This window comes from Zea mays, chromosome 5 (assembly GCF_902167145.1).
Source record: "Zea mays cultivar B73 chromosome 5, Zm-B73-REFERENCE-NAM-5.0, whole genome shotgun sequence".
Lineage (NCBI taxonomy): Eukaryota > Viridiplantae > Streptophyta > Magnoliopsida > Poales > Poaceae > Zea > Zea mays.
Window position 1 is genome coordinate 185520856 of NC_050100.1, and position 12797 is coordinate 185533652.

At 39.1% G+C, this 12797-nt stretch overlaps 1 protein-coding gene across 3 annotated transcripts; it reads left to right on the plus strand.

Moving 5' to 3' along the window:
- The first annotated feature begins 3327 nt into the window (after positions 1 to 3327).
- Positions 3328 to 10664, plus strand: LOC103627383 (cyclin-dependent kinase G-1-like). 3 transcript variants are annotated; one of them, XM_020537554.2, is made up of 9 exons: positions 3328 to 4964; positions 5073 to 5201; positions 5319 to 5454; positions 5542 to 5630; positions 5723 to 5834; positions 5917 to 6023; positions 6120 to 6728; positions 8724 to 8841; positions 8929 to 10664. In XM_020537554.2, exons 1-7 carry the CDS (start codon positions 3637 to 3639, stop codon positions 6211 to 6213), a joined length of 1995 nt encoding a protein of 664 aa, XP_020393143.1. In that variant the 5' UTR covers positions 3328 to 3636; the 3' UTR covers positions 6214 to 6728; positions 8724 to 8841; positions 8929 to 10664. The 3 variants fall into 3 exon arrangements, with proteins under 3 accessions (XP_020393143.1, XP_035814700.1, NP_001333637.1); XM_035958807.1 differs by having other exon boundaries at positions 3340 to 4964; positions 6120 to 8841; positions 8929 to 10662; NM_001346708.1 differs by lacking the exons at positions 8724 to 8841; positions 8929 to 10664 and having other exon boundaries at positions 3397 to 4964; positions 6120 to 6593.
- Positions 10665 to 12797: the final 2133 nt, after the last annotated feature.

Consider the following 12797-nt stretch of genomic DNA (forward strand, 5'->3'; position numbering starts at 1 on the left):
AAACATTTTTTAAATTCTAGGAACAACTCTCCAACCCTACCCTATTACCTTACCAGTTGCACTATCATTTTTCAATATTATTTTGAATCAAACTTATATGTTTTGTAAATGGTGAGATTCGAACTCGCAACCTCTCTCTCGCGCATACCCTCCTATACCACTACACTACTACACCAATTATGTTTATATTACATTTCCATTCCCCATGTACTATAACAAATCGAGAGTAATTTGATTATTTAAGGCACTAAATGAGTTCATTTGAAAATGTGACCAACTATAAAGTTGCATAACTTTTTGAGATCTAAAAGTTTTATTTTAATAGTTTCTACATCCGAGACCGTTTATAAAATTTGAATTTTAAATTTAAAAACTTCACACGAAATTTTCAATGATAAGATGATTTCAAATAAAAAATTGTCAACTACAAAGTTTCATTACATTTCAAGACCTACAACTTTTATTTTGGTGGTTTTTCCATCCGAGACAGTTTGAAAAATTCAAATTTCAAAATTCAAACATAGTTTTGCATAACAAGATGATTTCAAACTAAAACATTGTCAACTACAAAGTTTCATAACTCTTCAATACCTACAACTTTCATGTTGGTGGTTTTTCCTTTCGAAGTCGTTTTCAAAATTCAAATTTTAATTTTTTTAAATTCAGACATAGTTTTCGTTGACAATATGACTTCAAATGAAAAAGTTATCAACTATAAACTTCTATAACTTCTCAAGATCTACAAAGTTTATTTTGGTTGTTTGGTAATTTTTTATCTCAGATGATGGTTTTAACAATATGCACAAATTCTATACGTCTCTCTCGTAGTTTCATAAACTACGAGAGAGATATAAGTTTTATGAACAAATTTATTTTTATTTTGTCATATGAAGAAATGTTCAATATATAAATTGTACATCATGATGAGTTATACAAATTTGTAGTTGAAAACTTTTTCATTTGAATTAATTTACTACTTTAAAATGTGATTTTTAAATTGTCTTTGCCTAGTGTTGGAGAAAAAACACTCGGCAAAGAGCTCTTTGCCGAGTGTTGTATTTGTGACACTCGGCAAAGAGCCCTTTGCCGAGTGTCAAAAAAAGACACTCGGCAAAGAAACTCTTTACCGAGTGTCAAAAATAAAACACTCGGCAAAGAGGTTCTTCGCCGAGTGTTTTCTTTTACCGAGTGTTTTTTGCGTGACACTCGGCAAAGAGCTCTTTGCCGAGTGCCCGAAATAAAACACTCGGCAAAGAATATGGCACTCGGCAAAGAGCCAAATTCCGGTAGTGAACTAAACTATAGTTTCTAGAACCAAACACACTCCGATCTTTGATTTCCTCAAATAAAGAAACTAAACAAGACTTAGGCTCGTTCGTTTTCCTCTACTAAATTTTAGCGCTATCCAATGTTTAAACCTAATTACTCTATAATTAACTGATGTGATGCTACATTAAAAATTTGTTAATCATAGGATTAAAAAAATATTTTATTATTTAGTCTTTATCTATATTTTTTAATTAGATAATATTTAATATTCAAACATTCGATATAATATATATTAAACTTTACTCCACAAAACTAAACACCTTAGAGCAGTCCCAATCCATGAAGCCCATAAGTAGAGTCTATGCTGCCACATCATCAAGACATGAGTTATAGAAACTACATCTTTCAACCCAAACGGCGAAACTCACACATGCCGAGGGTCGCAAGCTACGTGCATGGTATCCGAGGCTTTACTATGGTCCCATAAAACATGTGGTAGAAGTGGTGTTTTGCCCTCCAACGCATTTGGGGCGGTGTCCTAGCTCATTGGAGATTGAGCCGACATGGTTTCCTGCATGAGACCCAGTGTCTTCATTTTGTTTCCTTTCTTTCATTAACGCTCTTGTCACATCATCATTTTACCTATGTGGCAGTCTATTTAATGTTATGAAAACTGGTTGACGTGGAGGGTTGGAACTGCTCTTATTAAATACGTGCCCGAACTCTGAATAACGACATTTCGGTAATTTTGATCAAACCGACATCAACCGACATCGTGAAGTCGGCTAAATGAAGTTTCCTACCATGTGCTCGTCCAGTGGCGTCCGCCGTCATCCGTTAGCCGCTCCAACCTCAACTATCATGTACCGGGCCGCTTGAAGCTTAAGTCCGACACGGTATCTGATATTTCCAACGATAAGAGTATGTACAACTTTATTTAATATGAGATTTTTTTTAGAGATTTTTAGGATCTAAGTGAAAAAAATACAAGACACAGACTCTTCGTTGCATTGATGATCCAGTGTTTCAAGGTTGTACTATGCAATCTCTTAGAATAGATGGTTAAGGCTTACTCCAACGGAGCAGCTATCCAGGCAGGCAAAGGTAAAATGACTGGCCGCTGAGCATTGTAGCTCAAAATTGAGCCTTCCAACAGAACAGCTATACACGCCAGCCAAAATACCAGGAGGAGAGAGAAAACGGCATTCTGCCTGCTCTTCGAGCGCCAGGCATTCTCTTCCCCTGTCTCTGACAAGCTGTCCCCTCAATCATTTGCCTTGCTTCATTCTTTCTTTTTTCCTCTGCTGTTGGATGCACGTCGCGGATAGCTGGGCAGGCATTCGGGAGGGGCCAGCCAAAGAGCAAAATAGCTGCCAGATTTGGCTGGCACCTGTTGGAGTGAGTCTAAGAAACTGCAACATACAACCCTGTGCTCATACAACCCTAAGCTCTAAAACATTAATGCAGTTAAGAGATAATGTGCATAGAAAGCCGTGAAGAGACAGACTTTTTGCGAAGAGTCTGTTTCTCGATTTTTTTTGTACTTAACATCCTATAGACTTCTCAATTAATAGGGTTGTACATGCTCTTAGTCGACTGTTATACTTGGAAACCAAACTGGGGTTGCCGTAGGGCTTAACATCCGGTTTTTTAAACTTCGGTTCGGGTTTTCGGTTTTCTAGACATTAGAAACTAATTGGTTTTCGTGAAAATGAAAAACCATGGTTTCAGTTTTTATTTTGGTTTCTCGGTAAAATCTAAATACCAAACTTATAATCAAGACAACACATACACCAAATTTATATAATAAATTACAAATAATTTTTAAAAGTAAAAATTATATAGGTATAAATATGTAGAGATATATCATACATCACATATAAATATGTGAGTAGTAATTTAATTGCTTCACATGTTTAGTTTACATAATGGAATAGTTAAATTTTTGAATCGATAAAGATTGGTAATTTGTTTTTTTTGTATTATATCGAAAAACAAACTTCTGAGATAAAAAAACCGAACGTTCGGTTCGGTTTCCGAGTTACCTTCCCTCGCGCGGTTCTGTCTGCCTTTATTTATTCGCGTTCCCTGCCTGTTTCGAGCCTCCAGCCTTAATAACCCGGCATTCTCTCCGCCGCTCGCCCGCTCCGCGTCCGGCGGCCCGCGTCGCCTCCACTCCCAATTAGCCTATCGTGTTCGACGCGAGCGAACTCGCTCAGATCAGAGTGTTCCCTGATCCGGTCCCAATCTTTTATTGGATTTTGTGTTTTGGTAGGGGATCTAGGGTTTGTCGTCGAATTCCGCCTCGAATTTTAGGGTTTGCTTCGGATCGATTCCGTTCCGTGGGATTCTTGCTTGCAGCACTCCATGGCTGCGGCGCGGCACGGGGGTTATAGGAGCTTCGACGTGGCCAGGAGGCGGGAGTTCGACCTGGAGCGTTCTAGGAGGAGCAAGGAGTACCGCCACTCGAGCCGCCACCGCGACTCGGATCGCCACCGTGATGGCAGCAGGGGCCGTGAAGTGCCCAACGGGTACATCCGCCACCGCTCGCCGTATGCGCCACCGAAGAGCCGACCTTCAAAAAGGAAGGACGATAAGGAGCCTGGTGAGGTCTCAAGCGATAGCGGCTCGGAGTCTGGTGGGCGCCCACCAGTGCTGAGGGAGGATGGGGGTCTTGGGGTCTGCAGGGATGGAGGTGCGTTGCCAGCAAGCAAGAAGAGGAAGCACTCACCTGGATTCCACGATACGAATGTTTCAAAGCTGCGGGCAAGAGATGAGGTGTGGAGCAGGAGAGGACCTGATGCCATAGCTGCGGAGCTCCCTCTTCCTTCGCCGCCCCCTATGTCTGCGGTTGGTGGGTGCTCACCAATGGATCCAGAAGTTTTGGTAGTTCCAAATGATGCTGAAAGGATGGACGCGATTACTGAGGGGGAAGAGGATTGTGCAACGAGAAACATTTTTACTTCAAGGTGGGCGGATGCTGCTGAAGAGGAGGAAGTGGTGATTGTGCCTAAGAAGAAGAAAAGTGTGCCACCTGCTCATTTGCCTGAACAGAAATCCACAAAGAAAATCATGGGCTCAGAGCTGGGAGAAGCGATGGGCAGTAAAACATCAAGAAGTTCCTCAAGTTCGTCTAACTCAATGGGTAGTGAAAACTGGAATATCGAGGTAGACGAGGGTGATGGCATTGATTCTTCTGTTGGTTGTTCGCTGGATACTCATTCCAGGAGCAATATGCGTAGGTCTGGATCACCTGAGGTTGTGCGAACACCACGTAGGTGCTTTAACATGCTTCAGGGCTGTAGGAGTATTGATGACTTTGAGAGGATCAACACAATCAATGAGGGTACATATGGAGTCGTATTTAGGGTGAGAGACAAGAAAACTGGTGAGATAGTTGCTTTGAAGAAGGTCAAGGTAGATAAGGAAAATGGACGGGAAGGGTTTCCATTGACTTCTCTCAGAGAAATCAATATCCTTCTATCCTTTGACCATCCTTCAATTGTGGATGTCAAGGAAGTAGTTGTTGGTGGTCATGACGATGATACTTTTATGGTGATGGAATACATGGAGCATGACCTTAAGGGTGTCATGGAGGCGATGAAGCAACCATATAGCCAAAGTGAGGTCAAATGTTTGATGCTTCAGCTGCTAGAGGGCGTGAAGTATCTTCATGACAATTGGGTACTTCACAGGTAACGACCAACTACTGATTCTTACTCATTGCTGTTCTGCATAACACTAACTGGGGTTTATGCTTTCTTTATGTACTCCGTATTTAATAATGTCATGTTGCTTTATAGGGATCTCAAGACATCAAATCTCCTCTTGAATAACCGCGGTGAGTTGAAAATATGTGACTTTGGACTCTCTCGTCAATATGGCAGCCTGCTAAAGCCTTACACCCAACCAGTTGTGACTTTGTGGTACAGGTATGTTATCAGCTAGCATAAGATTTCTCAAATGTCCCATACATTTTTATATCACGATTTAACTTGACATTCTCACATGTACAATCATGAGTCATTGTTTGCTCCTTATAATTACAGGGCTCCGGAACTACTATTAGGAGCAAAGGAGTATTCGACTGCTATCGATATGTGGTCATTAGGTTGCATAATGGCAGAACTCTTGTCAAAAGAGCCACTCTTCACTGGGAAGTCTGAGATAGATCAACTTGATAAGGTATATGGACATATGATGTATGATCTACTATATTTTGTTTGTTATATAACTACACTGAATTCTAATGGCAGTTAACTTCTACTATAGATATTTAGAATACTCGGCACACCCAATGAGGAGCGGTGGCATGGTTGTTCCAAATTGCCTGGCTTCAAAGGCAACTTCGTAAAGCGACCGTAAGTGGCACTAATCTTTATAGTTTCTATTTTTTTATTTGAATGCATTGGTTCACTTCCATGGAGGTCTTACTTTCAATTTGCTACATCAGGTACAATAGATTAAGGGACAAATTTCCAGCTGTATCCTTCACGGGAGGCTTGACCTTGTCAGAAGCTGGGTTTGACCTGCTAAATAGGTTGCTGGCATATGACCCTGAGAAGGTAATATACATTCTCTAGTGCACCACCTGATTCTCTTGTACACATTTTGCATGTCCTTAATAGACTTGTTCCTTCTATACAGCGCATATCTGCTGCTGATGCCTTGAACCATGAGTGGTTCCGTGAAGTTCCTCTGCCCAAGATGAAGGAATTCATGCCAACTTTTCCTGCTCTGAATGAACAGGACAGGTAATAGTTACTGTATTATTTGATTTCCAAACTCGAAATGACTAAATTGAATGTTTTATTAATATATGGCTGTATATTACATTATTGGACCTACAGGAGGATCAAGAGATACATGAAGAGCCCTGACCCCCTGGTGGAGCAACAGATGAAAGAACAAGGGAGCATAGGAGATCATGGCCTTTTTGACTGATCTGAAAGCAGACAAGTCTTGCTGCAAATGACAGTTTTTGAGTGAGTAAACATGTTGCAAGGTGAGGTGTACAACTGGACAGAGAAGTATCCCGTCTACTTGGTGTGCGGTGACAGCTTATTGTGTTCTATAACAGGCTAAGAGATCAAAGGGGAACATAAATTTTACTTAAGTTCCATGCAGCTAGTGTTCAAATGGCAGGGTTAGCTCTCTACGAGAACTGTCATATTCTAACCTATCATCATTATAAGTTGCAGATGTAATGCAGTTCGTCTAAAAGGTTTGGCCTTGCGTACACCAAGTTTCACCTCTGATACTTGTAAAGTATTATAAACTGTTGACTTGTAATCAGTAATCAATGAGATATTAGTGACATCGTATTTTATTTTCTCTTTTCAAGTAGTGCATCTTCTTTTGATCTTTTGATTGTCTTTGCAAGAGTTGAATGAAGTGAAGGAACCGGTGCATTTTTATTTTCGCAAGGAAATCGATACTCTCTTAATGGGAATTGTAAGGTAAAATGCTGAGGAGCCTGTTCCCTCTGCTGATTGTTATTGTGTAAAAATGTGGTGAATCTATATCTTTATGAATTCTCATTTAAATTTGCTAAAGGATCTGGTTTGTACTGAACAAAGCTAGATCTATCATAATGCCCTTTGTTGCTTCCTTTAGTTAGCTTGGTGTTTTTCATGCCTCTTAGTTCACTGGAACTTTTTTATTATCCTTGAAACAGCTTGATGACCGAGCTATCGATGTGGTGATGGCTAATAAGAAAGTGATAGGAGTTGTGCTCGGCTTTCTTTCCTTCTTTGCCAAGGATATTCTTATGAACTTATCTGAAAAATGAAAAAAAACAAAGCTTTGCATCATCTTTACCATAGTTGTTAAGGCGTCCTTGAAGCGTCGCTTAGGCGACGCTTAGGCGGTAAGGTGTGCAGCAGTGGCAAGGCGTCCCTCTCGCCTTAGACCGTAGACTAAGACATCATGGCGCCTTGAGCCCTTGAAGCTTGCTAAGACATCGATTTGAAGACGCCTTGAAGGTCTGCAGGGATGGGTAAAGGGCCTGCTGCAACCTGACCCGAGCACAAAGCGAGTGGGATCTGTAGCGTTGTCGTTGGTCTGCGGCGGATCTACAGCTGTGGGGGTGTTGGTCTCTTGGCGCCGGCGGCGCCCCTCCCCTCCGTGAGCTCTCCAGGCAGAATAGAGGAAGGAGGGAAGAGGAGGGGGGCACGCCCATAGCAGATTTGGTGGCGGCGACTGGGTGCTGGCAGTGGCAGTGAGTTGAGCGTTGGCGGCGGCTGCGGGAAGAGCATGCTGCCATAGGGAGGGAATGGGAGGGGAGGGGAATAAGTGGCTGGATGTGTGGGTAACCTAATTTTGATGGGCTGTTGGGCTGCCTGGGCTAACTGGACTTCTATTAGCTACTATAAAACTATTATCTATATCTTTTTGAGACTATATTCCTATATATATATATATATATATATATATATATATATATATATATACACACATATATTCTATTTTATTGTCTATTTTGTTATAATACTAAAGCCTCGCCTCGCCTTAGGCCTTATCGCTTAAAAGGTAAAAAGGGGGTCGGTCGCCTTACCTCGCCTTGCCGGCGCCTTAACAACTATGATCTTTACTCAATATAGATAGAAGCGATACCTTGACTTCTTAGGCCATCTGCAACAGATCCCCTATTTCATCTTTATCTCATTCCCTATTTCAAACTCCATTTTGCAAACAGTGTCATCTATAGTGTTGCGTCCCCTATTTTACACAATCCACTGAAGACAATCTTAAATTGCTTCGGTTGTCCTCTTTGCTAACCAGAGTATACCACTATTTCTAACCTTTTGAAGAGACAAACCCATAAGAGACAAGGGATGGTACTGTCGGCTACCTGCAAGCTTACTCATCCCTATATTCTATTTTAAACTCCACTTCTATTAGCTACTATAAAACTATTATCTATATCTTTTTGGAGAGCGAAGCGGCTGCGATCCAATTTCTAAGAGAGGAGTGGAATCGTTTCAGTTTCTGTTTGGGCCCACCGCAAAGAGAGGGAGAAGTGGAATGGTGGGATTCGACCGTTTTTTGGAGCAAGCTCGTCCCAAATATGGTGGGAATATTCCCGATTTAGAACCACCTCGCTCTCCAACTAAACGGACCCGTAAATTATCATTGCTTCAGCAGTCATTTCTTGTGAGAAACTACTGTATTGTCATTAGCTTTCTTTCCTGCATTTGTTAGGCTACACCTTTCTTTAGGAATAGTATATATGCTCTGTTAGACCTGGTCTTGATGATTTCTGTTACCAATTAGACTTCAATTGATGGCTGATTCTTGGACTTCATGGGAAGTTTATGTAACTTACTTTAAATATTAGGTAGACCTGGTCCTGATGATTTCTGTTACCAATTGAACTTCAATTGATGGCTAATTCTTGGACTTCATGGGAAGTTTATGTAACTTACTTTAAATATTATGTGAAACGTCTGCAGCTTAAAGCTGTGGCTGTATCAAGAGATGAAGGGTTCACGGATGCCAGATTACATACCTAACTGACTTTTTTTGTGGTCGGTCCTCCAAAGGTCTCATCTGTAATTGTGAATCCAAGTGGTCAGTTTGCTATCCTATTTTCTATGTACAATCAGGGGTTTATATGCTAATTATTTATTAACACTCCACCTGTTCTTCGCTTGACAGAGTTGAGCTCAGCTCTTTTGAATACTTTGGTAATCCCTGCCCTCTTCATCTTCCCACTCCAGTTCTGTTTCATCAGCTCATCATGATTTATTTATCATTCCTGTGATTCATTGCACGATCATTATCAATTTGTTTCTTTATTTGCATGGACATTAACTGTTACAAAATGCCGCCTTCGCCCTCCTGTGCCCACCATAGTTGCCACGTGTTCTGGGATCTATGCTTATTATTTCTTGGATAGTTATTGAGGCAGGTAAAAGAATAAGGTTAAGAATATGTTAAATTACTCCTTGTGCTTTGGTTAGATGATATTACCAAAAATATATGTTGAGGTGTAAGACAATTCTGGGTTTAAGTGTTTATTCTCAAACGGTTGATCAATCATGGTTTTCCACTTCCAAGCTTGATCCTAACCAATCCTTATGTGATTTAATTGTCATATTTTGCCACTCCTTCCTATCATAAAAACATGCCGTTTAGGACAAGATTTGATCAAACCTTAAAACTTAAAAGCTACAAACATTTATAACTTCTAATTTATTTAGTTTATGATTGCTGTGTCTTGCTTTGTCAGCTACCATTTTTTTCATGCCATAAAATGGTGGAATTGCCTGTAGAGTTACATAAATGCTTTCTACTAACCTAAGTTGAGATGTGTGCCAATGTATCACTGTATCAGGTCCCAATTCCACTTGTTATACCATCTTTTTTCTTCACTGGGGATTGTTTTTGAATAATCTGCTGATAATACCGCTCCGTTCTTTTGAGCTTTTATAATCTGCCAGAGGTAACTAGTTGACTATAAAATCTGGGAGGATGCTACCATGTGAATTATGTCTTTCTTTTTACCTAGTTGGGTAAAATGCGCTAATGGTTTGCTATGCCTAAATATGAATTCGAGTTGACTATGTTCCTCATTGCAATGTTTGTGGCACACAGGTATAGCACTTCTAATTACTCCTGTGAGATGGCTAATATTTCCGTGTTTTTTATTGGGTTGATGTGTTCATATGATTTTGTTAAGAACAACAGTAAAATACAATGAATCCTGGAAAGCAAGTTGTGCTAAGTTATATAATTTTAGTAAAACGTATTCATGTCTTTGATACTGATGTAATTCTGAATTTCTGATGTGAGATTCCAACTTAAGTACCTAACTGCTTTCCCAGTTGCCTGAACTTGTAGGGTATTTACCATTCTTATGTCACTTCTCTGAACTTGCATGATATTCACCATTCGTATGTCATTATAATAGCATCTTACTGTCCCTTGCATTTGTAGTTGCTTGGAATTATGACGTCTTTAGCACGATCTGAAGTAGGGAGTATATGTACCACAGAACGTCTAGGAATTTTGTTGTAGCAGTTCATCTGAGTATATCCACTTACTCTTACCATGTGCGATTAAAGTGCACTTGAGTTTGTTTACAGCTTGAAATGTCCGCACTGGTAGCAGACATGGCAGATTGTTAGGGCACCTATGGAGACGACGTCAAACACATTTGAAGTTAGGTGAACTTGAATATCGACGGAGGGCAGCTGATAATTTATGTTGGTCAGTGAATTGAATAACTATCTTGACTTATACCTCCGAACTAGGAAAGCGCAATTCTAGTTCTCCTGAGTGAAACCATCTAAAGGTAGATCAAATTCATGGAAAAAATATCAATATTTATGACATGTAACAGGTATATTATGAGAGTATTTTTTAATTAAGAATCTAATATTTTTATTTTGTATTGTCAATGTTGATACTTTATATAAATTTGGTCAAACTTAATAGCTTTGACTCTATACTTATGGGTGGTATTGGACTCTAGATTTTACACTATATAAAATAAAATAAAATGTAAGGACCAAATTGGATTAAGATTGGGCTTTATTCACATTCATTTTTAAACTAAAATTAATTGATAGCCTAACTTATTGTGAGAAACATTTGATTTATTACCACCCCTAACTATACTATAATTGCATTTTTTTTCTGATTTGATGGAGTATAATCTCATTCATTTGATTGTTTGGAAAGGTTCTTTATCTTCAGAATCCAGACATCAATCATCCCTTGGTCCGGCGTTCTTTGGGGTAGGGAATCTTAAAAGAATGTATAAACAGCCTCTCGAGGTAGTGCTTGGGACAGGAAATTGCGAGTTACCTCCATGACCTCTTCAATGCACCATTGACTGCATTATTGAGAAGGCAGAAGACATCATTGATCGGTTGGCACGTGCGAACTTGCAATCGCTTTGACCTAAAACAATATGCCATCATTATTGAGAATTCGCTATGCGCCATTCAAAAACAATATGTATATCATTATATGCCATCAAAATGTTTGCTGCGGCTTCTATACTGGTTTTTCTCTCTCCTGGTACCACACCCGTCAAATGGTTAACTCTTATCAGAAAAGTATTAGGCGAAGAAAATTTTGAAAGCTGGTATAGAAGGTAGTGGCACCACTGGCATAGATGCAGAATAAATACATCCACAATGTTTTCATATGTGTCAGATGACAAAATTTATATGTTACCTATAGAGATTGACATGGCCTAAAACGTTTACTTGGTTACTTTTCATTTATTTAAGAACTTTAGGGCATGTATAATACTATTAATTAAGAAGTCTCTTGAGGGGTCTATAAAGGTAGGTGAGAAAAAAAGTTATTCTTCGTGAAGACACCGGCTCTCTCTATATGTCGTTTAATTACATTTATAATCTAGTGGCTCAATGTTGTATCATATTAGTCTTTCAGCTGCCTCTTATGCTTAGAAAACCGATCAAAAAGATTAGGATTGTACATGTCTTTAAGAGCTTAGGAGCCTAGATAACGAGTTCTCATATTTTTTTTAAATGGTCTTGATTCGAGAGATGTCCTATATAAAAATGGTAGCGCTTGTTGGCTTAAGTTATGAATCTTTTTAGTTGAATTTTTTCATTTAACATTGTTTAGAAGTCGAAATATATAAGATCCCTACAAGGGATCTTTTTTCTTTGTCACTCGGAAATTAATAATGGTAGCAGGGGGTTAACATTCACTTACTTGAAGGCTTATTCGGTTTAGAAGGGATTAAAGGAAATTGGAAAGGATTAATCTATTTTTAGATAAAATTGATTATGAAGGGATTTAATGCCCTTCGATCTCTGTACACCCGAACAGGGCTTGAGGAAGTGGCATTAGAGGAAATGAAAATTTAAATTTACAAGCTGAAGTTTTTATGGTATTTACGGGTTGGCCATTTTTAGTGGCGCGCAAAGAATAATAAAATACATATATGCGTGCATTCAAAGTATGTGCATAAGGTTGTTGGCTGCATCACAAGAGTATGTCCAATGTGATTTATAAAAATGTTTTACAATTTAAAAATAAATATATTTTATAGAATTTATGTATTAACAAAATATTCTCCTCCATCGGTGAAGTCCTATCTAAATCTAGATTATAGGACAACTCATTAAGTCGTAGCATGTTGGAGGCACTTGAGATGACGTCCTATAATTTTTTGAACAAAATTTATAAAATAAGACACTGTTACAGTAGTTTTTACTGCATAGAGCTCTATATTTCAATTTGAGACACTAGTTTGAGGTATTGTTGGAGATGCTCTAACAATTAATCTACCAATCATGTCAGACACAATGAACTAACTAACAATCAAGCAGGATCGTTTGACATAAAACAGATGGGGTCCTACTGCTGATGTGGAGGATATGTTCTGTCTCATTTTCATCTACTGAGCATTTCTAAAAGTTTATCAGAAGTCTCTCCTAAATCTAAGTTTTTTTTGAAAAAAACACAAAACGTGTCTACAACAGTTTCCCTAAAACGCTCCCAACTTTTTTATAGCCCTTAAAACCTCTCTTTTGTAGCTA